At 37.6% G+C, this 23,831-nt stretch overlaps 1 protein-coding gene across 1 annotated transcript in view; it reads right to left on the bottom strand.

The window, feature by feature from the left end:
* Nucleotides 1-13,626: 13,626 nt before the first annotated feature.
* Nucleotides 13,627-23,831, bottom strand: part of LOC307186397 (uncharacterized protein) — a gene marked incomplete at its 5' end in the record, with an annotated part of 311,829 nt that continues 301,624 nt past the window's right edge. The window contains one exon of the mRNA XM_079921452.1: nt 13,627-14,223. Coding sequence (XP_079777578.1) covers nt 13,968-14,223 — 256 coding nt within the window. The 3' untranslated portion in view covers nt 13,627-13,967. The remainder of the gene's footprint in view (nt 14,224-23,831) is intronic.

The following is a 23,831-nucleotide window of genomic DNA, read 5'->3' as shown; positions in this document are numbered from 1 at the left end:
TAGCACTAGTTCAGTAATATGCTTGATAGGTAATATATTTACCTAAAAGTAAGTAACCTTGCTATAACCAACCCGATTTTTTGCCCAGTATAACTCTCTCATTTCCACTCCCTTCTGCCTGTAAAAGTCTTTCATTTTGTACAAATCTTCAGAGCTCCTTTCTATTTACTATATTGGATGCTGTCTGATTCAAAACAATTTTTGCTTAAATAATCCCTTAAAATTTTAGTGTGTCACAATTTATCTTTTAACACTAATAAAGGCCATTTGATTGCAAGAGTTCCTGAGGATAGTATTTGAGTTTCGGCTGTAGGCATATAGAGGAAACACTTAACACTAGAATCAGAGCTACTTGATCATATAAGGTCAAAGCAAAGAGAGATAATATCAGTGAGTTAAAGCCATCTTGCATAGAAAACAAGTGAGGTTTAGCTACAATGAATAAACAACTGGGCACATTTCTTAATAATCATAGGAAACAGTGGTAAAGTAACTACCTTGGATCACCTTGTTCATACTAAATTGTCCCAAATAAAGACTTCTACTCATCTAGTTTCCTTATTTATATCTAGGATACCAGAAGAAACCTTACTGTTTGCATGAATATTCTTTTTTCTCACTACCAAATTACTCTGGGTCCATCTGAAGTTCCTTGTGTTCCAAAAGTAATCCATTTGACACAATTGATTCTCATAATCTCTCTTCTAAATAACTGTAATCCTCCTACATCTTTCTTCTAAATTGAAATGAAGGTGTTACCTCTGCTAAGCAGTCTCTAAAATCTTTGCTTCAAGAAAAATGATTTCCCAAAAATCCTCATTTGGCATCTACCTCAATCAGGTACACCTGTGCCCCTTTGCCTCAGAAATCAAAGGCTCTGTTGTGTCTTTGTTATGGTGCCTCCACAACGGACTTCCTGTTACAGATATTGGCATATATTATGTGAGCCCATGTTTACAGTTCTGTGTGGTAAAAGGCTGCTCTACATTCTTCTTTTGTGTGATCTTATGTATTTCACACATCTAAGTGAATGCTCTTTGACCATTCAGGATTCAGGAACAGACTGTACCCTAATGAACAGGCTGGAACTGGAACATATCTCTTCACATTCACTGACGGATTAATTTGACAAATACGCATTAGACCAGCTGACAGCTTGCTCAGTTACTCCTATTTGCTTTAATTTATTTGGCAAAAGACCCTGATCTATCAAGTTAAATGCCTTCAGTTCACAGATAGTGAAGTGTCCCAGGCTACAACCAGATTATCAATCTGTGAAAGGTGAACATTTGGGTAACTCATTAACTGAGCAAGGTCTAAAACCTCTAATATTTTAAGTTACTGGAGGCCATGGCTGAGCTATAATCTTCCCCTTGTCAAATATTACAAACTTATAAGCAGACATTTGTTTCTATGAACTAACCGAGCTCTAAACAAATGTATTTTCCCCTGCAGTTCATTCCTGACTAGGTATTTATTCAAGAGATCTTCATTCTATTATTATATTGGATATACTTTGGTTTGTGCACAGAAATTATATTGTTTTGACAGCTCTATTATTTTTGCCAGTTGGCTCACAGCGATTTATCTTATAGTACATGAGGAATTTACTTTTTAATTGGCTCTGCTTTTCTTTATGAATGTGTTTATGAGGTACTACAGCAGTTCAATGTTTTAATGTTTCAATGTTTTCCACCAGCTCAGTAATCTTGTAAAGAGTAGTGTTTCTGAAGGGCCTCTAAGCAGTTCTAAAAACAGGATTAAAAAGAAAAAGCTAGCAAATGTAGTTTTATCTTTAATACTTGCCTTCCTGGTATCAGCCTTAACTATATAAAAAGGATGTGGTGATATTTGGGCTCAAAGGTAAAACAAAGCATAAAAAATTCTGATCAAAGTAAGACATTTTAAATCCCTTTAAACTGTATTAGGAACTGAGAAAAGAGTTGTTATTAAAGAAGCAGAATGTTAGTTTTCTGTTACTGATATCACCATAAGAGCCTGCACACCTTTTAGCTTACTTAGCACATCAAAGACCAAAGATCTAATATCCAAGTATTTAACTTTTATCCCAGAATGCTTAACTCAGGTAGCTGGAAATGAACTACTTTTTTTTTTTTTTTTTTTTTTTTTTTTTTTTTTGCGGTACACAGGCCTCTCTGTTGTGGCCTCTCCCATTGCGGAGCACAGGCTCCGGATGCGCAGGCTCAGCGGCCATGGCTCACGGGCCCAGCCACTTCGCGGCATGTGGGATCTTCCCGGACCGGGGCACGAACCCGTGTCCCCTGCATCAGCAGGCGGACTCCCAATCACTGCGCCACCAGGGAAGCCCCGAAGTGAACTACTTTTGACCATTGAACCAAAAGTTTAAAAGTTAAATAATTTCACAGATAGGACTGTTTTTAGGCCCATTAGTTTTCATGGACCTTAACACAGATATATAGCTTAGTCAATTAAAACATGTATTTTGTAATCTAAACCTATGTAACAAGGATCTCTGAAATGTTTTGCAATTATGAAATAGGTAATTCAAGCATTTATTAACTATCATTTTGTTTCAAAATAGCTGAAAATAAACCAAACAGGTACTATGTAAGATTCTGATACAATTTAGTAATACATAAAATTTCATCCAAAAATTCAACTACTTGTAACACTACTAGTAAGGCTAATGCAACTAACTAGACCTATGTATATATTTACTCATTCAGCAAATATATAATAAGTATTTTCTAAGTGCAAAATACTGTGCTAGGAGTTTTAGAAAATTGAAAGATGACTAATATCCTTAGCATGGGTTTCCATTGTCTATGTGTACGTTAAAAATGCAATATGAAGTAGAAAACCATAAATGTGTCATTTTCTGGTGGTGTTAACTAAGTACTTTGAAAACCCACTGGAGAGAAAGAGAGAGAACTTCCAAAAAGTAGGTGTAGAAATTAGACGTGAGGAGTGAGGAGAAAGGCAATTCAGGAGGAAAAAATAGCCTGATAAAGAAATAGACAGGGCTTCCCTGGTGGCGCAGTGGTTGAGAGTCCGCCTGCCGATGCAGGGACACGGGTTCGTACCCCAGTCCGAGAGTATCCCACGTGCCACGGAGCGGCTGGGCCCGTGAGCCATTGCCACTGAGCCTGCGCATCTGGAGCCGGTGCTCCACAGCGGGAGAGGCCACAACAGTGAGAGGCCCGCGTACCGCAAAAAAAAAAAAAAAAAAAAAAAAAAAAGGAAATAGACAAATTCTATATGACCTCTACTTCATAACCAGGTGACCACAAAGTATCTGAAGGAGAAAACGTATCAACGCATGGCAGTATGAGGGACAAAGTGACTCTCACTAGCTATATATTAGAATCACTTGCCTTGAGTACCACCTCAGATCAAATAAATCAGATTCCTTGGTGATGAGATCTGGGTTAGGCATCATTTTTAAAACTTACCTTGGTGATCCAATACAAAATCAATATTGGATTCAATATCCACTCAATGCAGTCAACAACAAGTACATCCATAGCAGACAGCATCAACTGGCCATGAAATGAAGTAACTGCAGGTCCAAGCATACTTAGGGCATTCTTCCCAGAGTCTTGTTGGCCTTACAATAGCCATCCTTGTATCTGGAAATTTAACTTACGCTCTTAAAATACCTCATCTTCTCTCCTTTACTGCTGTTTTACGGTTGAACCTTAATTTTCTCTCAGGTACTGAAAACTTTATCACCAATATAATGTCATTCATCTCCATCCTTGATACTATCATAGTTCTAAAAAATGCTAGGATAGCCTTGCTTCTAAATTCCTTGAGTTTTTATCTCCAGTCACCTTTTCCTGCACTTGGTCTCATGGTCACTTCTTGAACTCTGCATCATCATTTGCTGCTCCTCTGGAGCCACTAATTCAATAATTCTAGTCTCTGGTGAAACGTTCTGATCTTTCTGCCCACTTTCTCAAGTTTGTCTGCAATAATTCTTTAAATTCATCATTCCATAAATCAAATAACCCTTCCATTTTCACCTAACCATTGTCTCATTTCTATTTTTACTTCTCTTCAACTCCAGCTAAGGTATAATAAATCATCACAATTACTGCCTAATGAACATCCTCAGCTTCACTGCACCCTCTTTCCTTCTTATTTCAAAAATTAACCTTCAATTAACCTAACAACCTGCTTCTTCATGATTATAATCCAAAAGATAAACATCACTAGAGAAGATATGCCTAATCAATGATATTGGTATCATTATAATTCATGATCTTTAATCTCATCTAGGCTTTCAAGACTGTCCAGTTTTTTTTTAACCATATTTCTCTGGTACTATTTTTCTCCTTTTCTTTGTAAGATATAGTCCATGGTCTTATGTTTAAACTCCCCCCCCCACCTCCCTGGCCACTCAGAAGATACCATGCCATAAATAATTGGTGTACTGACCTCTACCCCCGTCTTCTCAATATCAGTCATCACCCCCTCTGTACCGGCTATTTTCATTAGAAATAAATAAGGTGACCACAATTCCTCTCTATTTTATCTGTTCTTTTAAAGCTAAACTCTACATTTTTCTTCAATTCCTTCAGTCCCGTACCCTCCTGAACCTAATTCATTCAAGTTTTCACCAATTACCTTCATTCTGCTAAATCCAAGGATCAGTTCTCAGTTAGCACCTTACTTCACTTACCAGCAACACTTGAGGTTGCTGGCCACTTCTTCCTTCTTACAACACTTCTTCATTGGGATTCAAGGGCACTACACTAAGTTGATTTCTTCCATTTTAAAAATCACTGCTCCTTCTCTGTCTCCCTTATTGGTTGGTGATCATTTTCCTGACCTCAAAAACTTTAAGTGCTCTACATCTCAGCCCTAAAAGTTTTCTTCTTTCTCTCTACACTCACTTTCTATCTACACAAGTCCAATCTCATGACTTTAAATGCCATCTACATGCCGCTTTATAAAATTTCTTTTTTCAGCCTAGAAATTCTCTTCTACAATCTAGATTGATATTTTAACTACTAGTCACTAGCCACTTCATATCTTCACCTAAATATCTGATTGATGTTTCACACTTAAGAGAATACATAATCTTCATATACTCTCTTCATCTGCACCCCCAAAGTCCTACATCTCAATAATTAAATCACCATCCTTCAGTTGTTCGGTCTAAAAATCTCAGTCATTCTTGACTCCTATTTTTTCTCACAAATCACATTCAGTTAGTTGGTAAATCCTGTAGGCTCTATCTTCAAAACATATCCAGAATCCCATTACACACACTATCAAAATATATCCAGAATTGTATTTCTCATTAAATTCATTACTTCCACCATGGATCAAACTTGGATTATTTCAGTTTTTTAAATTCACTAGTGCTTCTACCAAAAACCTTTCTACTTTTTCTCTAAGTGGGCTCTTGATTTCATCTTTGCCTACTTCAGTCTATTTTAAATACAGAAGCCAAAGGATTTCTGTTAAATGTAATTAAAATAATGTTGTTCCTCTGATTAAAAACTTCTAATGTCTTCCTGTGTCAGTTGGAGTGAAAACTACTCTCTATGCTGGAACCACAGACATTTCTTATTTCTTGTTGAACACTTCAGGCACATTCTTACATTGGGGACTTTCTTAAAATAGCTGATTATATGCTCTTTTCATTTCTCATTCTTATTCACTTTTCAAGTAACTACATTCTTAATTCTGCCTGCCAAAATTTCACTATATCCTTCCAGTTACCAATAAACTGAAGTTACCAACAAACCTCAGTGAATAATTTTCAGTAATAATAAGAGTAATTTTAATATTTAATGAGGTTATATTATATGCCCAGTCTGTTTTATATACTAAGGTTATTGGAATACAACAATTAATAAAATATAGTCCTTTTAGCCCTGCCAAAGACCTTGTGAGATTGGTACTATGGTTTTCACTGTTTATCAATGGGAAACTGTACAATAAAGAGGTTAAATAACCTACTTTACATCAAACTTGGATCCAATTAGCATGAAATCCAGGAGTTGTGCCCAGGTAGTTTAATTCCAAAGCACCGTCAAAAACAACATTCTACAACCTCCTATCATTTTATTGATTTATATAGTTTTTAGGAGCTTTTCCCTATACTTTTCTGATTCTTTTAGCACTATCTGATCTGTAAATGTTGGAGTTCCTTTAAAATCATTCCTCGATTCTTCTTTTCACCATCTTTGTACATCTTATAAGTGAGCTTATCTCTGATGACTTGCCAATACCATTAGTCTGCCAACTTCTCAATGGCAATATTCTGAAAGACCTTTCTTCTAGACGAACTTACTTAACAGTTTCACCTCACTCTCTCATAGATTCTTAAATGCATATTCAAAGTTTAACTCATGATTCCTACCCGTTGTTCAAACCTGTTTTACCTCTAGTGTTTCCCATCTCAATTATGGGCATCTCCATTCACCAAATTCTCCAGTCAGAAAACTGGGGTTCTTACTTTTTTTTTTTAATTAATTAATTTATTTATTTTTGGCTGCGTTGGGTTTTCATTGCTGCACATGGGCTTTCTCTAGTTGGGGTGAGCGGGGGTTACTTTTGTTGTGGTGCGTGGGCTTCTCATTGCGGTAGCTTCTCTTGTTGTGGAGCACAAGCTCTAGGCACGTGGGCTTCAGTAGTTGTGCCATGCGGGCTCAGTACTTGTGGCTCACGGGCTCTAGAGTGCAGGCTCAGTAGTTGCGGCACACGGGCTTAGTTGCTCCGCAGCATGTGGTATCTTTCCGGACCAGGGCTGGAACCTGTGTCCCCTGCATTGGCAGGTGGATTCTAAAACACTGCACCAACAGGGAAGCCCTGGGATCCCTTCTTGACATCTTCTTTCCCCTCTTTTCTTTCATTCAATCTGTTAATAAATTATCTTGATTCTAACCCCCCAAAATTTTAAGTCCTTTTATTCTATCTTTACTGCCACAATTCTAGACATTATCTCTTTCAAGAACATACAAATAAAATTGCTTATCTATTTTTCATACTTCCACTGTTACTTTCTGCTAAACCATTCTGTACAGAAACACACTGTCTTGCTTAAAATTGTCTGATAGTTCTCCATTTTCCTTAGTATTACATCTTTTTAAATTCCTATTAGGCTTAAAAGTCTTACAGCTGGCCCCTGCCTACCTCTGTAAACTGATCTATCCCCATTCCTTTCACTCACTATACTTCAAGTAGACTGACTTAATTGCAGTTCTACAAACATTCCATTAGTCCATACCTACTGAAGCTGTTACTCTTTGGTTATCTGAGTAACTACCCTTGTGCAAAGAGCTGTAATTCCCCAGGATTCTTCTCTGGTGGAAAGGTTGGCCCTGAATTATAAGGAGGAATAACTGGATAAGTAATTTCATGGAGGTAGGTAAGAATAAATTCTTTATCAAAAATATCTTCAAAAATATCTCAAAAATATCTTCATCCTAATCCACAGAACCTGTGAATGTTACTTTACATGGCAGAGGGGAACTTAAGGTTGCAGATAGAATTAAGTTTGCCAATCAACTAACCTTAAAATAGATTATCTTTTATTATCTGGGTGAGTCCAATGTCATCACAAGGGTAGGATCCTAAAAATGGAAGATAGAGGTAGAAGAAAAGAATCAGAGAAAGAGATGTGAAAACAGAATCAGGGTCAGAAGATGCTATGTTAAAGAGGAAGCAAAATGGCCACCAGACAAGGAACATGGATGGACTCTATAGACAGGAAAAGGTGAGGAAATGAATTCTCCCCTAAAGTCTCCCTCCAGAAAGGACTGCAGCCTAGTGAATCTAGGCTGATTTTAGCCTAGTGAATCTTGTGTTGAACTTTTAACCTAAAGAACTATAAGATCCTAAATTTGAGTTGTTTTAAGCCACTAAATTTGTCATAATTTGTTACAGCAGCCATAGAAAATTAATACAACTTGTATCTGGAAATGTACTCTATTTAGTGGGAAAAAATTAAATAAATGTCAAATTAGATTGTGTATTTAGAAGATAAGCTATATTAAATGATCATTAAGGTATTTAACAATAAAACTGAAAACATTAGGAAACTAGAGAATTACATTTTTTTCAATACTTCAGCAAACCATGTTTCAAGACTATGAGATGGATACCCATGTATATAAAATCATAATGTATATATGCTTATATCATGTGTATGTAATGTATATATATACAAACACAGTATGTAGCTCGCACACACACACGCACGCGCACGCGCAAATGAACTGCATCCAGTTGAAAAACATTGGCTTATATTCGGGAGTGTGACTCCACCTTTAACAAAGTGGAAATATATGTTTAGGCTGTATCAGCACAGTTTAACATCAAAATTAGACAAGGGCCTTTTCAGAGAATTTTCAAGGTTTTATATTTTAGTATTTTTTTTATAATTCAGAGCTTTTGTTCCTCTTTACATGTTTTCTGAATGGTTTTATACTCTAATTGTAATCTTCCAAAATAATCATTACTTTCTCTCTTTTTTAAAATGTATGATTCCTACTCTACTTCCTATTTTAGATTGTGGTGATTCTATCCACTCATGCACATAAGCTTGAAGATAGATCTTCCTAACCTCTTCCCTCTTCCTATCATTCATGTCAGTAAAGCATTGTTTTTTTTGCAAAAAACATCAACAACTAACTCATCCTTAAATATAGATTTTCCTCTCCACTTTTATTCCCTTATAGTTCAGACCTGTCTCATCACTCTCCTGAGCTACAATCATAAACTCTTAATTTATTGGCTGATCCATGGTATTTTCCCCCATCACGTCTTCTGCTTCCTCTTACCCATTGTCCACATTGCAGTCAAAGTTCTCTATGTGAAAGATAAATCTGATCAAACCTTAGTACTTCTAAAATTTTTCATGGATTCTTTTAATTATCTGGACCAATACTTGGATCTCATGGACCAACTTACTGGACATGGACCAACAATATTATGTTATATATGAACACACAAATTAACTGAGGAACAAACATACCATTTTTAATATATTATTTTGTTGGTAAAAAGTAAAAACTTCCATTCACTGTTGACATCATTTTGTAAAGGAAAGAAACTGTAAAATCAATATATAGGAGAAACAACATCCCATAGTATGGAATATTCCCCAAGAGAGGACACAATAAATGTTCATAAATATGTATGATAACAAGAAGAGAGAAAATTGAAAAAATAAGGAAAGAAAGAAGGAAGAAATGAAGGAAGGGACATAAAGAACAAATTTAATATGTTAGCATATTGAAAAGGATACGTCTGACTACAAAATCAACAAAAAGCAATGTAGATCTCTATTCAAATTTCTTGTTGCTGCAATGTGTTTGTGTGATTGGGGGATGATGTGTTTGTTTGGGAGATTGACATGGAAATGAATTGTATATGGCAGAAGAAAATTCCTCTTTCCTAAAATTACAGGTATCACTGTCAAAAACTTGCTTCTCTCTGGCTTCTCCTCCACTTCCTTTTCCTCTACTCTAAATAAAGCTGCCTTAGGATCACCCATGTGCTTTATTGTATAAATTTAGATTTATTATCTTCCAACTGTTACTGCTTCTCTGATCAGAGAAAAAGAAAGGAGAAAGAAAGAGAGAGATAGAAGGGAGGAAAGGAAGGAAGGAAGACAGGAAGGGAGGGAGAGAGGGAGGGAGAGAGGGAGGGAGGGAAGGAGGAAGAAAAAAAGAATTTTTGAGAAATCCACACTTGTAGAAGTTTGGGTTCAGGTAAAAGAGGGTAAGACCTAAAGAATCTACACATGAATTCTTTTTTTTTCCATCACAAATTGATACATATTGTTATGGAGGTGATATTTAAAAGCTCTATTAGAGCATGTATGTCTAATTGATCTATCTACTGTTCTGACACTGTCAAAAATTTGGGCCAGACATTATCAGGAGCTGCACAGTTCTGGGGTCTGATTCACCAACATGAGCTGTCAGGAATTTAAATGAAAGACGGTCAGGACCAAGGATTTTGATCAGCATCAGGGAGCTCACTACCATTTCTATCTGCTTGGAGAGGATGAAAGTACAACTATGGTACTTCTTTTGAAGCTGCATTTGCATATCAAAAATAATTTCATCACTTACGCTTATTTGAGGAGACATCCCTGCAGGGTCAAAGCCCTGACATGGTCAATAAACCTCTGGAAGGAGATCCAAAATCCTTAGCATCTGCCACCTTTCCCTCGTCAGTCATCTTCACTACAGTCACTCTATGCGACACCACAATCCTCACCACCACTAAACACTGTGCTCTTCATTGTTCCTCAACTTTTGTGTTTCCTTTGTTTGAAAATCCCTTTTGTATGCTCACCCACATTGTATGGTTATTTTAGATGTAACACTAACCATACTGTAATTTAATTATATATAATTATTCATAGCCTGTCTCCTCCCTGGAGTGTATGTTCTGCTTCTCTAGATCGTGCTTCACCCTCAGTTGTAACATTAAAGAACACTTGTCATAGCAGAACATCTCAAAATGGGTTTTACGTTCATTTTATTTGAAGACTTTCTAGTAGATTTAGCCTGGTCCCTCATGTTTATATAATGTTGCTATGAAGTATGGGGCCTAAAGCTGTCTGCTATTCTGCATGGCTAATGATTCCTGGTTAGCTGTTCCCCTAGGGAAGTGTAATAATTAATAATGGTGCCCAGAGAGCCTAATTCCCAGTATATGCATTGACATACACATTTTCCATAATCATGTCTAATCACCCACTTAATTAAACAGAAAAACCTTAAACTTTTATTTCTGCAGAGTCATACAAAATAAAATATCTCAAGATTAATTCTTTGGTGTTTCACATTGCAACCATCACCTTGCTCCATTTCAGAATCAACCTAATCTATTTGGGTTTTATCACTATGGTAGTCTGAAAAATTGCCTCCCAAAAATATCTAAATCAAATCCCTGAAATCTGTTACTTTACCTTATTTGAAAGAAGAGTCTTTGCAGATGTGATTGAGTCAAGAATTTTGAGATGAGGTTAATCTTTTATAATCCAGATAGCCCTAAATCCAACAACAAGTGTCCATGTAAGAGAAAGGTTAAGGAAGATTTAAGACAGACAGAAGAGAAGATACAAAGAGGAGGAGATGTGAAAAAAAAGGGGCAAGATTGGAGTGATCAGCTACAAGGAATGCCAACAGCCACCAGAGCCTGAAGAGGCAAGGAATAGAATCTCCCCTAAAGCCTCTGGAGGGAGCATGGACTTGCCAGTAATCTGTGATAATTGGTTACAGCAGCCATGGGAAACTTATACACTACTGAAAGATACAACCTATCCCCTACAAACATACATACATTGCCACTGCCACTTTCCTGTTTCGTATTTCATTGTAACATTAATCACATTCTAAAATGCCATATATTTGATTCATTTATCTTGTTCACCTCCTCTCAAGTTAGAATGTTGTAAAGTTGTAGGTAAGTATTTTCCTTATGGAAATTCTTTGGTCAAATAATAGTAAAGCCAAACATACCTAAAGACATACTATACTTCCCACGTAATAAAAATAAAAGGTAATTATTATACTTGGTTTTCTCTGATATAAAAGTGAGGTACCACATACTCATTATTTGCTCCTAATCCTATCAAAATTCCATCTTCAAAATAATATAATTAATGTTAGTGAGGGGAAAAAATGAAATAAACCGCAGATTATTCATTTGGTTAGGGGAATAGATAGCTATATGGGAGATCAGAATCTAAAAGTGGTATTTAGAATCCATAAGGTAGTCAATTTATCACTGTCAGAATTGATTTTTGCATGTAATGGGAAGAAACATAAGTTTTTGCTGCTTTTAACCCTTCTAAATGAGTCAAAAAAACCCACAAAATATATCAGTGAGTATATTGTGCACAAATAAAGACACTGTGGGTTTGAAGGAACTTATTGATCAATGATAGAAATAGACTCTATTTCTGTAAGCCTTTCAATTAAATAATGTGAAATATTTGTCATGTACAATAAAGACATTTAGAAGAATACTTGGCATACTGAAGTTTTATGCATCTATCTGAGAACGCAAGTGTAGACTGTGAAAAGGCTCTATTTATGCTCATTACTAGAGATATAAAGTAAAATATTTTTTCCATTTAATAAAATAAATTCAATTTATTTGGCATTGGAAATAAAAGAAGGAGAACTTAAGAAATAGCAGCAGGGCTTCCCTAGTGGCACAGTGGTTGAGTGTCCGCCTGCCGATGCAGGGGACACGGGTTCGTGCCCCAGTCCGGGAAGATCCCACATGCTGCGGAGCGGCTAGGCCCGTGAGCCAGGGCCGCTGAGCCTGCGCGTCCGGAGCCTGTGCTCCGCAACAGGAGAGGCCACAACGGTGAGAGGCCCACGTACCGCAAAAAAAAAAGGAAATGGCAGCAAAGGATATCTATTGGAGGATAATATCAATAGCTAAAATAACTTTGCAGTATTTATTTTATATTAACATAAACTTATATGAGAGCCAATAAAAACACAAAAGATATTATTCTATAATTTGTTTTTCTGTTTGTTCAAAAATAAGTGCAATGTTCAAGTTCATATTTAAATGATCAATAAAATGTAGATATTTTAAAATAATATCTCTCTACACATACACTCATCTACAGTTAAATATTTGAAACACTACTTTGGAAAATGCCTATGTGTGCAAGTAAAATAATTAAGTCAAGATTAAGATTTTAATTTAAATGGTAAATAAATAAAGTATTATAACCAACATGTAGCACAAATAATATACATGAAAGATAATTTGGTACAATATTTTTCCCCAAAGACAAAAGGATGAAAGCATCTATTTATTTCACTCATTATTAACTCTAGAAACTTTTGAATCTTTATTTAAGCAGGAATAAGTATGAGGTGTAATCGTATACACACACAAACACACACACACACATACACACATACATAAACACACCCCTTTCCAGTTGATATTAAGGCCACTAGAAAAAGTTTTGTTATTTTTAATACATTTCTGCCTTTATAGTTTTAAATCTAGAATATTGAATAGAAAATAGTATAATATCACCTGCTACTTTTAAAGAATGATAAGTGAAAATAGAATTCTTGGTAAACTGCAAATTATCATGTTAAAATCCAGCTTCAGTATTATTTTTTATTACAAAGGAAATGTAGATTTATATCCCAGGGTTCAGTAAAGCCATCAGACAATTTTTAGACTTTCTAATCAAACCTGATATATTGATAAAACATGTCCCCGCACAAAATAAGAGTTAATACTACAACTTCTCCAATTTTAGATATTTGATTTCATGAATATGTATGGTTCATCAAAACTTCAAAATGTACATTTCAAGGCATTTACCTGAAACTACAGGAACTGATAACATAGGAATATACAATAATACTGATCTTTCTTTAGATATTTGAAAGTATTATAACATGGTAACAATTCTGGGAATAAATCACGTAGATCTTATGAATAACAAAATGACATACTATTAAGAACAGACATTTACACCAAAATTTCATTAATATACTAGACTTTGTTTAGCTGGCTGTGATAAAACATGTAAATGCAATATTTTTGTTACCTTTTAATATTTAATTGTAGCCAATGTTACTGATCTAAAAAGTCTTGAGTAATAATTACACAACACAAACGTCTTCAGCTGGGACTTTTCTTCTAGAATATAGATTGACATACCTACCATATATTTCCACTAAATTTCAAAAGTCAAGATAAATGAACCCAACATGTCCCCTATAGCTCCAGTCTGTTCTTCATTCAGTGTTATTCATCCATATTTATGGATCACATACTATTTGCCAGGTATTATTCTAGGAACTTGTGATACAACAGTGAACAAAACAGATGAAAATTCCTGCCTTCTTGGAATTTACATTCTAGAGATCAATGTACTGCCCAAAACATCCAAATGTCAATCATGATTCTGCTATTCTCTCACCCTAACATCTCATCAAAACCAGGTTCTTTCTATGCTACCATTAAAGAATTCTCTCACATTCATCCAGTACTCTGCATTTGATGCTACCCATGTCTAAGCTAGAATAATTTCTCTCCACAGCTATTGCCATCTTTTCTAACTTTTCTTTCTGCCAGCTCCCTTCCTTCCTTTCATTCATTTTCCACCTATCAAGAGAGATTTTTATAAAACTAAACATGTTGCTCACCTGCATAAAATTCTTCAGGGTAATGTGAATTCCATTGCTGTCTGAAGAAGGGGGCAGTAGGTCTTTGCTCCTGTGGAAACAACAAGGGGAAAAAAAATCAGTGGATTAAAAATTCGTACGTTAATATGGAATATCAAAGAGTTGTACATTCAAGACACTCTTGAAGAACTGAACGCAGGGAAGAATGATAAATTCCTCAATGAACAGAGAATGATGTGGTAGCTTTCATAACAAAGATAAGCACCTAGTTCGGGCACCAACACAGACTATGAGGAATCAGATGACCTTTAAAAGCCCCAAATTCAAAATTAATCATTATTAAAGTCCATATTTTTTCCATTCACACTTCCAGATATTTGCTGAGAGAGAGGTGCTTGAGGAAGGTCTGGGAAACAGAGAAAATTCATACAACCCCATGTATCAGGTGGTGCTTGGATTCCAGGGTACTGATTAAGTTTAGTAGTAAACCAAAAGTATCTAAAACTAATTCTGACATCAGAACAATCAGAACCACACTGGTGGCAATGTAAGAAATTGGGTACTGTCTTGACAAACTCAACCTAATTAAAGCTGTGGCCCAACCCCAGCTGAAATTAATTATTGCAAGAATCTGAAAAACAGTCTCTTACCCTAATGCCACATAGAAGAAATGGCTTACACTTTTAGGATTGATATAAGTGAACTACTTACTGGTCATAGGAAAACTTTAATATAGTCATACATATGTTTAAGAAAATACATAATACAATGAGTGAAGGGATTGAAAAAGACAAATGGGACTTCTAAGGAGAAAAAATAAATAAATTCTAGCACCAAAAAATAAATTCTGAATCATCAAATATTTTTGATTGGCACTTCAGAAGGATACTTAAACATGCAGACAGTGCTAGGAAAGAAACATATTTTTAGATGATTAGTTATCAAGTTGTCATGCTTAAGGGAGAGAAAAAGATGAAGTTAAAATCAAAGTAAATAAAATTATGGAAGTAAAACTAGAAAACAACGAAATAACAGTCAAACAATGGAGAAAACCGAAAAACAAAAAAGTTGATTTTTAAAAGGTTTAAAAACTACTAAGATCCTAGGAAGACTGGTGAAGTAACAAGAGAAAACAGAAACTATCAATAAATAAATGTCAGAAACTATCAACATCATGGGCACATTATTACAGCTCTTATAGACCATAATAGGATAATGATGGAATATTATAAACAACTTTAGGTCAATAGATTTAATAACTTAAATAAAATGGACAAATTCTTATAAAAATAAAATTTGAAAAAAACTTGACCTCAATAAGGAGCCCGTGGGAGGAACAATATATCAGAAATGGCAGCAGAGTTCTGGTTGCAGTCCTTTTTCAGAGATGGAAGGACTCACGCACAGTGGACCATGCTTGGAAAATGGACAGGTTTCAGGAACCATGTCCCCTTCTCATCACAGTGTTGGCTTGTTAACTTTTTGCAGATATAAAGTCTAAATGAAAAAGAATGGTTGTCTTTTGCTGTTATGTGACATAATCTGTGCAGAGCACTTGCATTTCTGTGGACATCAAAACTGAGAAACATTCCATCCACAAAAGTTGAGCCAGAAGGTTTGTTTTAATTGCTGAAACTTTATCAAATCATTCAAAAAAAAATCTGAGACAAGATCTTAATATCCTTTGTCTTTTTAAGAAGTTAAATATATCATTACAATGAAAAGCCTCCCCAAAAAGAAGGCTGCAAACCCAGATGACTTTAATCCTAAATTTTATCCAACATTTAAGAAAAAAACTAAACCCTTCATAACCTGTTTCATGAGGGCAGAATTACCTTGATATCACAACTTAACAAAGATAATACAAGAGAATATGGCAGGACGTCAATAAGATGGAACAACAGGAGGTCCCATGATCATAGCCCCTTCAGCAAAAGCACTTTGGCAGCATTCCACAGACAAAAGTGCTTTTGTGGTGCTTTGGGATACAGCTAGGATATTGCGAAACCCAGGTGGAGCCCATGACCAAGTAGGGTGGTATTGAGGAGGCAGGTCTATGCCAATGTGACAGACTCACTGATTATATCCCTCAACAGGCCCAGAAACAGCTCTGTCCTACTGGTGGCTACAAACCCATTTGGCCTTGGTCCTGCCACCAGCTCCATTGGCTGAAGGACCTGTCAAGAGTCATTCCTTCCCCGGGCCCCAAGGTTGCAGATCCTCTGATTTTGGTCTCAGCTGTGAACCCTGAAGCAGAGACTTGGTACCAGCACCTCTCAGCTATGATCCAGGACCAATCCTACCCACCCAAGGAATTGAACAGTGACCTGTCAAAGCCTTTCCAGGGACTCAGAGGGAGTCACACCCATCCACATACCAGGTAACAGGCCATCATCCGAGATCCTGAAGCTAACCTTCATCTCAGTGCCAGCCCTACTGACCAAGATCCTGAAGGTAGCTTTATTCACTAGAGGACCAAACAAAATCCACGTCCACCTTAGCCCCCAATAACAGGCCAGACAACCATGGACTACACTGCAGACCCTGCAGCAGCCATGTGGCTGGACTCAAAAGTTTATAGCGATAAATACCTATGTTTAGAAAAAAGAAAGATCACAAATAAACAACCTGATTTGGCATGTAAAGGAATGAGTAAAGGAAGAACAAACTAAGCCCGAAGTTAACAAAATGAAGGAAATAATAAGATTAGAGCAGAAATGAATAAAACAGAAACTAAAATGACAATAGAAAAGATCAACAAAACTGTTTGTTGTTTGAAAATATTAACAAAATTGACAAAACTTTAGCTAGATTAACCAAGAAAAAAGAGAGAAAACACAAATATGTACTTATGTACTTATTGCCATTATTTAAATTATTTCCTGGCTGTTTTTGTTGTTCCTCTCTGTTCCTCTCTTCTTCTGTCTCTTTTTTTGTGACTTGACTGTTTTTAAGTGTTATGTTTAGATTCTTTTCTCATTTTCTTTTATTATTTTCCATACTTTCTTTGTGGTTACCATGAGGTTTGCATATACCCTCCTGTGTACATAACTGTCTCTTGTAAGTTGATAGTAACTTAATTTTGAACACTTTCCAAAGCTTTATATTTTTCTCCCTCCCCACACCATGTATCCCTTAACTAATTATTGTTTTTTTGATTAATTTTACTACCTTCTCTTTTACCCTTTATACTTAACTTTATGTTATTGATCCACTACCTGTATTATTTATTTATGTTTTCCAGTGAGATTATTACTTTCACATGTTTTCTTATTAGCAATCAGTGCTTTTTCTTTTTAGCTTAGAGAATTTCCCTTAACATTTCTTGTAAGGCCAGTTTAGTGCTGATGAACTCCTTTACCTTTTGCTTATCTGGAAAAATTTTAATCTCTTCTTCAATTCTGAATGCTAACTTTTCCAGGTAGAGAATTCTTGGTTGGCAGTTTTTTTCCTTTTAGCACTTTGAATATGTTATGCCGCTCCCTTCTGGCCTGTGAAGTTTCTGCTAAAAACTCTGCTGATGACCCTATGGGGCTTCCCTTGTACATAATTAAGTTGTTTTTGCTATTGCTGCTTTTAAGTTCCTCTTTTTATCCTTAACTTTTACCATCTTAATTTTAATGTGTCTTGCTGTGTTTCTCTTTGGGTTCATCTTATTTGGAACTCGACGGGCTTCCTGGATCTGGATGTTTGATCCTTCTTCAGATTACAGGAGGTTTAAGCCATTATTTCTTAAAATAATTTTTCTGCCCCTTTTTCTCTCTCTTGTCTTTCTGGGACCCCTATAATGCAAATGTTATTCTACCTGATGTTGTCCCAGAGGTCTCTTATGTTTTTCTCACTTCTTTTAATTCTGTTTTTTTTTTTTCATTTTGCTGCTTTGTCTGCATGTTTTCTAATTGATTTGTCTTTCAACTTGCTGATTCGTGCTTCTATTTCATCCATTCTGCTGTGAAACGCCTATTGTGCATTTTTCAGTTCAGTTATAACTTCTGTTTGGTACCTTCTTATATTTTCTCTTTCTTGAAGTTCTCACTGTGCTCATCCATTCCTCTCTCAAGAGCAGTGAGCATTTTTATGACCATAACTTTTGAACTCTTTATCAGGTAGGTCGCTTATCTTTGTTTCATTATGGTCTTCTTCTGATATGCCTTGTATTTTGTGTTGGAACATATTCCTCTGTCTCCTCATTTTACCTGTCTGTGTTTATCCATATGTGTTAGGCAAAATGCCTTGAAGGAGTGGTCTAGTGTAGAAACTGTTCCTTGTGGCCCAGTAGTGCAACCTCCCTTGGCCACCAGAGCCAGGCACTCTATGAGCATCCTTCATGTGGGCTTCACGTGCTCTCAATGGCTTCTGTGTATGTGTGGGGGGGGTTGGGGGTGGGAGATAGGGCTCATGGTGCTCACCCATCCCAGCTATAGTTCAGTCTCTGTGCAAGGTGGGTGAGGCTCGGGGTGCTTGCCTGGCCTAGTTGTGACTCAGCTGCTACACTAGGAAGATGGAGCTTGGGGAGCTATCCTGGCCTGGTTGCAGCTTGGGTGCTACGCAGGGTAGACAAGAAGGCAGAGCACTTGCCCAGCCCTGTTACTCCACCCTCCAGTGCTATCAGGCTAGAGAGAGGGCACCAAAAACGGTACCTGTCAGCCCCATCACCAGCAAGTTAGGATGAGATTGCAAACATGGTGTCCTACCAGCTCTCCTGTCCCCAGAGAGAGTCCCTACAGATTTTTGCCTCTCTGGAAACTGCTTTAAAATTAGTAAGTAGGTGTCCTTCACTTATGGTCTAGGTGTTTTTTAATTTGTTGCTTTTGCACTGGACCTACTCATGAGCAAGTAGGTTTGCTCATGAGCCCTTTAAGAGCAAGTTTTCTATTCCCTACAGTTCTATGATTCTCCTGATTTTAATCCCTGTTGATTTTCAAAACCAGAGGCTTGGGGAGCTTGTCTCCAATGCCAGCCCCCAGGGTCAGGGCGCCTGATGTGGGGTACAATCCCTTCACTTTTTGAGGGAGAGTTCTGTATTTTGGGTGTTTCTCCCAATTGAGGTGGGGTGCTAGGTGAGGGGTGTCTCTGCCTCTCTTACCCTTCTGTATGTGTCCCTTTTGTCTTTTGTTGCAGAAGCACTGTTTGAGCCCAGATGAGTTTAACTTAATGGTATGCAAGGAAAACAAACAAAAATGTATTCTTTCAGCTGTCCTTTTACTTACAATCTGCATATTCATTCTTTGTTCTTCTCTGCCTACCTATGAAATTTCAGACAAGACTCACTTTTCCTGGAAACATTAGGATTTTTTAAAAAATTTCTTGTCACTTTCATTCATAACAACAGTATAAATTAAATGATAAAATTTAATTTTTATCAATTTTAAATTTTTATAATTAATTAAAATTATAGTTAATTTAGTATAATTAATTTATCATTTATTAATTTTCAGCCAATTTAAAGCTTCTCTCCTATTCATCCCTTTAGTGCTTTCAACACAGAAGTCAGGACTGGGTAGAGTGTTAAGGCTGTCTTCCTTTTCACCATACCTTGTTTTTCTACTTCCCACCCACCTCATACTAGGATGCCTAGAGATCCTCAAGCATTGGATTAGGGTCAAAAAGAAAGGTAAAGTTTATCTGGCATGTATGGAATTGGTACTAGTTCCCTCTGAAATTGACACATTACCCAGTGCTGATTCTTTCCCTCCTATTTTGTGAACAGGGCTAATGGAAACTAACAAATGGTGGGACAGTACCTCGGGTCTGGCAAAAATGGAAGCTGTTACCACCCCGAAGCCTGAACAGAAAAATAAATGTTTAACAGACCCAGAGAAAAAATTATAACTATAGGAAAGAGAACTGTTAACAGGAGTTGTGATCATCAGTAGAGAAATTCAACCACTACTAGATTACTGGCAAGGTTGAGAGGGAACCAGGGGAATCAATACCTTAAAATCACTTGACTGTTACCCTCTGATCTCCTGCCAGCAACTCTAATTAACTGAATCCAATCAGAAGCCAGAAGGCAAAAAAACAGCTAGTGGATTCAACCTCTCAGGGCACATAGGAAGGTGAAGAATCATGAGAAGTTGGTCTGAAAGGGCAAAAGACAAAAATCCAGCATATCTCTTCAGACCAATGAATCTAGCACAAGATGATGCACTAAGCATAAAAAAAAAAAAAATCCAACAGAAACAAAAAAGTATTAGAACTATTAGGAGAGTTCAGCAAGCTATCTGGATACATAATCTACTTAAAATCAATCTACTTAAAAATAAATTTTTCTTATGAGCAATAGCCAACTAGAAAATATAATAGAAAATAAGGCATCAGTCTCATTATTAACAAAATTATTACATATTTAGGAATCAGTTCAGTCAAAAAATACATACGAACTTTCTGGAGAAAATATATATGTTCTCTTAAAAGACACAAAAGGGGATTTAAATATGTGAAAAAATATTCTATGCATACACAGAAGCACTTAACTTTCTCTCCAAACCTACAAGTTCAATAATACTCTAATTCAAGTTGAAATATGTCTTTAAAACTCAATAAACTAATTCTAATATTCATATTGAATATAAACGTTCACATATATTGTACATTAGGTAATTTTGATAAAGAACAAAGATATGTGACTTATCCAACCAGTCAGAATACACAAGAAAGAAGCTTAGGTCAAGCATGATATAGTACCAGTGAGGAATAGGTAAATAAATAAACAGAGGATGTATATATGGGTTTCTGATACACAATAAGATGCCACCACAATCAAAAGAATTAATATTGTTAAAATGTCCATACTACCCAAAGCCATCTATAGATTCAATGAAACCCCTATTAAAACTTCATTGAGGGGCTTCCCTGGTGTTGCAGTGGTTGAGAGTCTGCCTGCTGATGCAGGGGACACGGGTTCATGTCCTGGTCCGGGAAGATCCCACATGCCATGGAGCGGCTGGGCCCATGAGCCATGGCCACTGAGCCTGCGCATCCAGAGCCCGCGTACAGAAAAAAAAAAAAAAAATCATTGAAATTTTTCACAGAAATAGGAAAAAAAAATACTAAAATTTGTATGGAACTGCAACAGACCCCAAATAGTCAAAGCAATCCTGAGAAAGAGGAACAAAGCTGGAGCTAGCACACGTTCAGATTTCAAGCTATATTATAAAGCTATGGTAATCAAAACAGTATGATACTGGCATTAAAAACAGACACATAGACCAACAGAATAGAATAAAAAACCCAGAAATAAACCCACACATATGTGATCAACTAATATTTGATAAAAGAGCCAAGAAAACCCAATGAGGAAAAGGGAGTCTTTAATAAATGATGTTGGCAAAACTGGATATCCAAATGCAAAATAATGAAATTGGACCCCTATCTTACACCATTCATAAAAATAACTTGAAACAGATTAAAGACTTAACTATAAAACCTGAAACTGTAAAACTCCCAGAGGAAAATATAGGGAAAAAGCTACTTGACATTGGTCATGGCAATGATTATTTGCACATAATAACAAAAGCACAAGCAACAAAAGTAAAAATCAACCAGTGGGACTATATCAAATTTAAAAGCTTCTGCACAACAAAAGAAACAACAGAATGAAGAGGCAACTGACAAAATAGAGAAAAATATTTGCAAACCATCTATCACTTAAGTGGCTAATATCCAAAATATATAAAGAACTCATACAACTTAATAGCAAAAAGCAAATAATCTGATTAGAAAATGGGCAGGGGGTCTGAATAGATATTTCCTAAAGAAGACATGCTAATGGCCAGCAAGAACATAAAAAGGGCGGCCCGTCTGCCCCACGCGGAGGCAGCCGCGGGATTCTCGGCCCGGGTTCTCCCGCCCAAACCCTGCTGCGGCCGCCGGCCACCCCCTGAGCCAGAAGGGAAAAGTGAGGCTCCAGGACTGTCTTCTAAATTCAACCAAAAATCGTACTAGCTTCTGCTCTTACGTCTGTGTTCACGCTGCCAACTCTGAGGGTGTCTCTTGATGGAAAGAAATAGATCAAAGAAATAAATGAAAGGCTATTTTTAAAGGCAAGTTCGGGGAGAGAGGGGGAAGATGGCGGAAGAGTAAGATGCGGAGATCACCTTCCTCCCCACAGATACATCAGAAATACATCTACATGTGGAACAACTCCTACAGAACACCTACTGAACGCTGCCAGAAGACCTAAGACCTCCCAAAAGGCAAGAAAGTCCCCATGTACCTGGGTAGGGCAAAAGAAAAAAAGAATAAATGGAGACAAAAGAATAGAGACGGTACCTGCACCAGTGGGAGGGAGCCGTGAAGGAGGAAAGGTTTCCACACACTAGAAGCCCCTTCTCTGGCAGAGACTGTGGGTCGCAGAGGCGGGGGACCTTCGGGGCCGCAGAGGAGAGCGCAGCCACAGGGGTGAGGAGGGCAAAGCGGAGAGATTCCCACACAGAGGATTGGTGCCGACCAGCACTCACCAGCCCGAGAGGCTTGTCTGCTCAACCGCCAGGGCGGGCGGGGCTGGGAGCTGAGGCTCGGGCTTCGGTGGATCCCAGGGAAAGGACTGGCGGCATAAAAACAGCCTGAAGGGGTTAGTGCACCACAGCTAGCCGGAGGGAGTCCAGGAAAAAGTCTGCACCTGCCGAAGAGGCAAGAGACTTTTTCTTCCCTCTTTGTTTCCTAGTGCGTGAGGAGAGGGGATTAAGAGCGCTACTTAAAGGAGCTCCAGAGACGGGCGTGAGCTGCGGCTAACAGCGCGGACCCCAGAGACGGGCATGAGACACTAAGGCTGCTGCTGCCGCCCCCAAGAAGCCTGTGTGCGAGCACAGGTCACTCTCCACATCTCCCTTCCGAGGAGCCTGTGCAGCCCGCCACTGCCAGGGTCCTGTGATCCAGGGACAACTTCCCTGGGAGAACGCAGAGCGCGCCTCAGGCTGGTGCAACGTCATGCCAGCCTCTGCCGCCATAGGCTCACCCTGCACTCCGCACCCCTCCCTCCCCATGGCCTGAGTGAGCCAGAGCCCCTGAATCAGCGGCTCCTTTAACCCTGTCCTGTCTGAGCGAAGAACAGACCCCCTCCAGGCGAACTACATGCAGAGGCGAGGCCAAATCCAAAGCTGAGCCCCCGGGAGCTGTGAGAACAAAGAAGAGAAAGGGAAATCTCTCCCAGCAGCCTCAGAAGCAGCGAATTAAAGCTCCACAATCAACTTGATGTACCCTGCATCTGTGGAATACATGAATAGACAACAAATCATCCCAAATTGAGGAGGTGGACTTTGAGAGCAAGACTTATTGTTTTTTCCCCTTTTCCTCTTTTTGTGAGTGTGTATGTGTATGCTTCTGTGTGAGATTTTGTCTGTATAGCTTTGCTCTCACCATTTGTCCTAGGGTTCAATCCATCCTTTTTTTTTTAAATTTTTTTGTTAATAGTATTTTTTTATTTTAATAACTTTATTTTATTTTACCTTATCTTATTATATTTTCCTTTATCCTATTTCTTTCTTTCTCTCTACTTTTTCTCACTTTCATTCTTTGCCGTGTGGATGAAAGGCTCTTGGTGATGTAGCCAGGGGTCAGTGCTGTGCCTCTGAGGTGGGAGAGCCAACTTCAGGACACTGGTCCACAAGAGACCTCCCAGCTCCACATACTATCAAATGACGAAAATCTCCCAGAGATCTCCAACTCAACACAAACACCCAGCTTCACTCAACGACC

Source organism: Stenella coeruleoalba (assembly GCF_951394435.1).
Source record: "Stenella coeruleoalba genome assembly, chromosome: 5".
Taxonomy (NCBI): Eukaryota; Metazoa; Chordata; class Mammalia; order Artiodactyla; family Delphinidae; genus Stenella; species Stenella coeruleoalba.
This window is presented reverse-complemented; position numbering and strand designations above follow the sequence as displayed.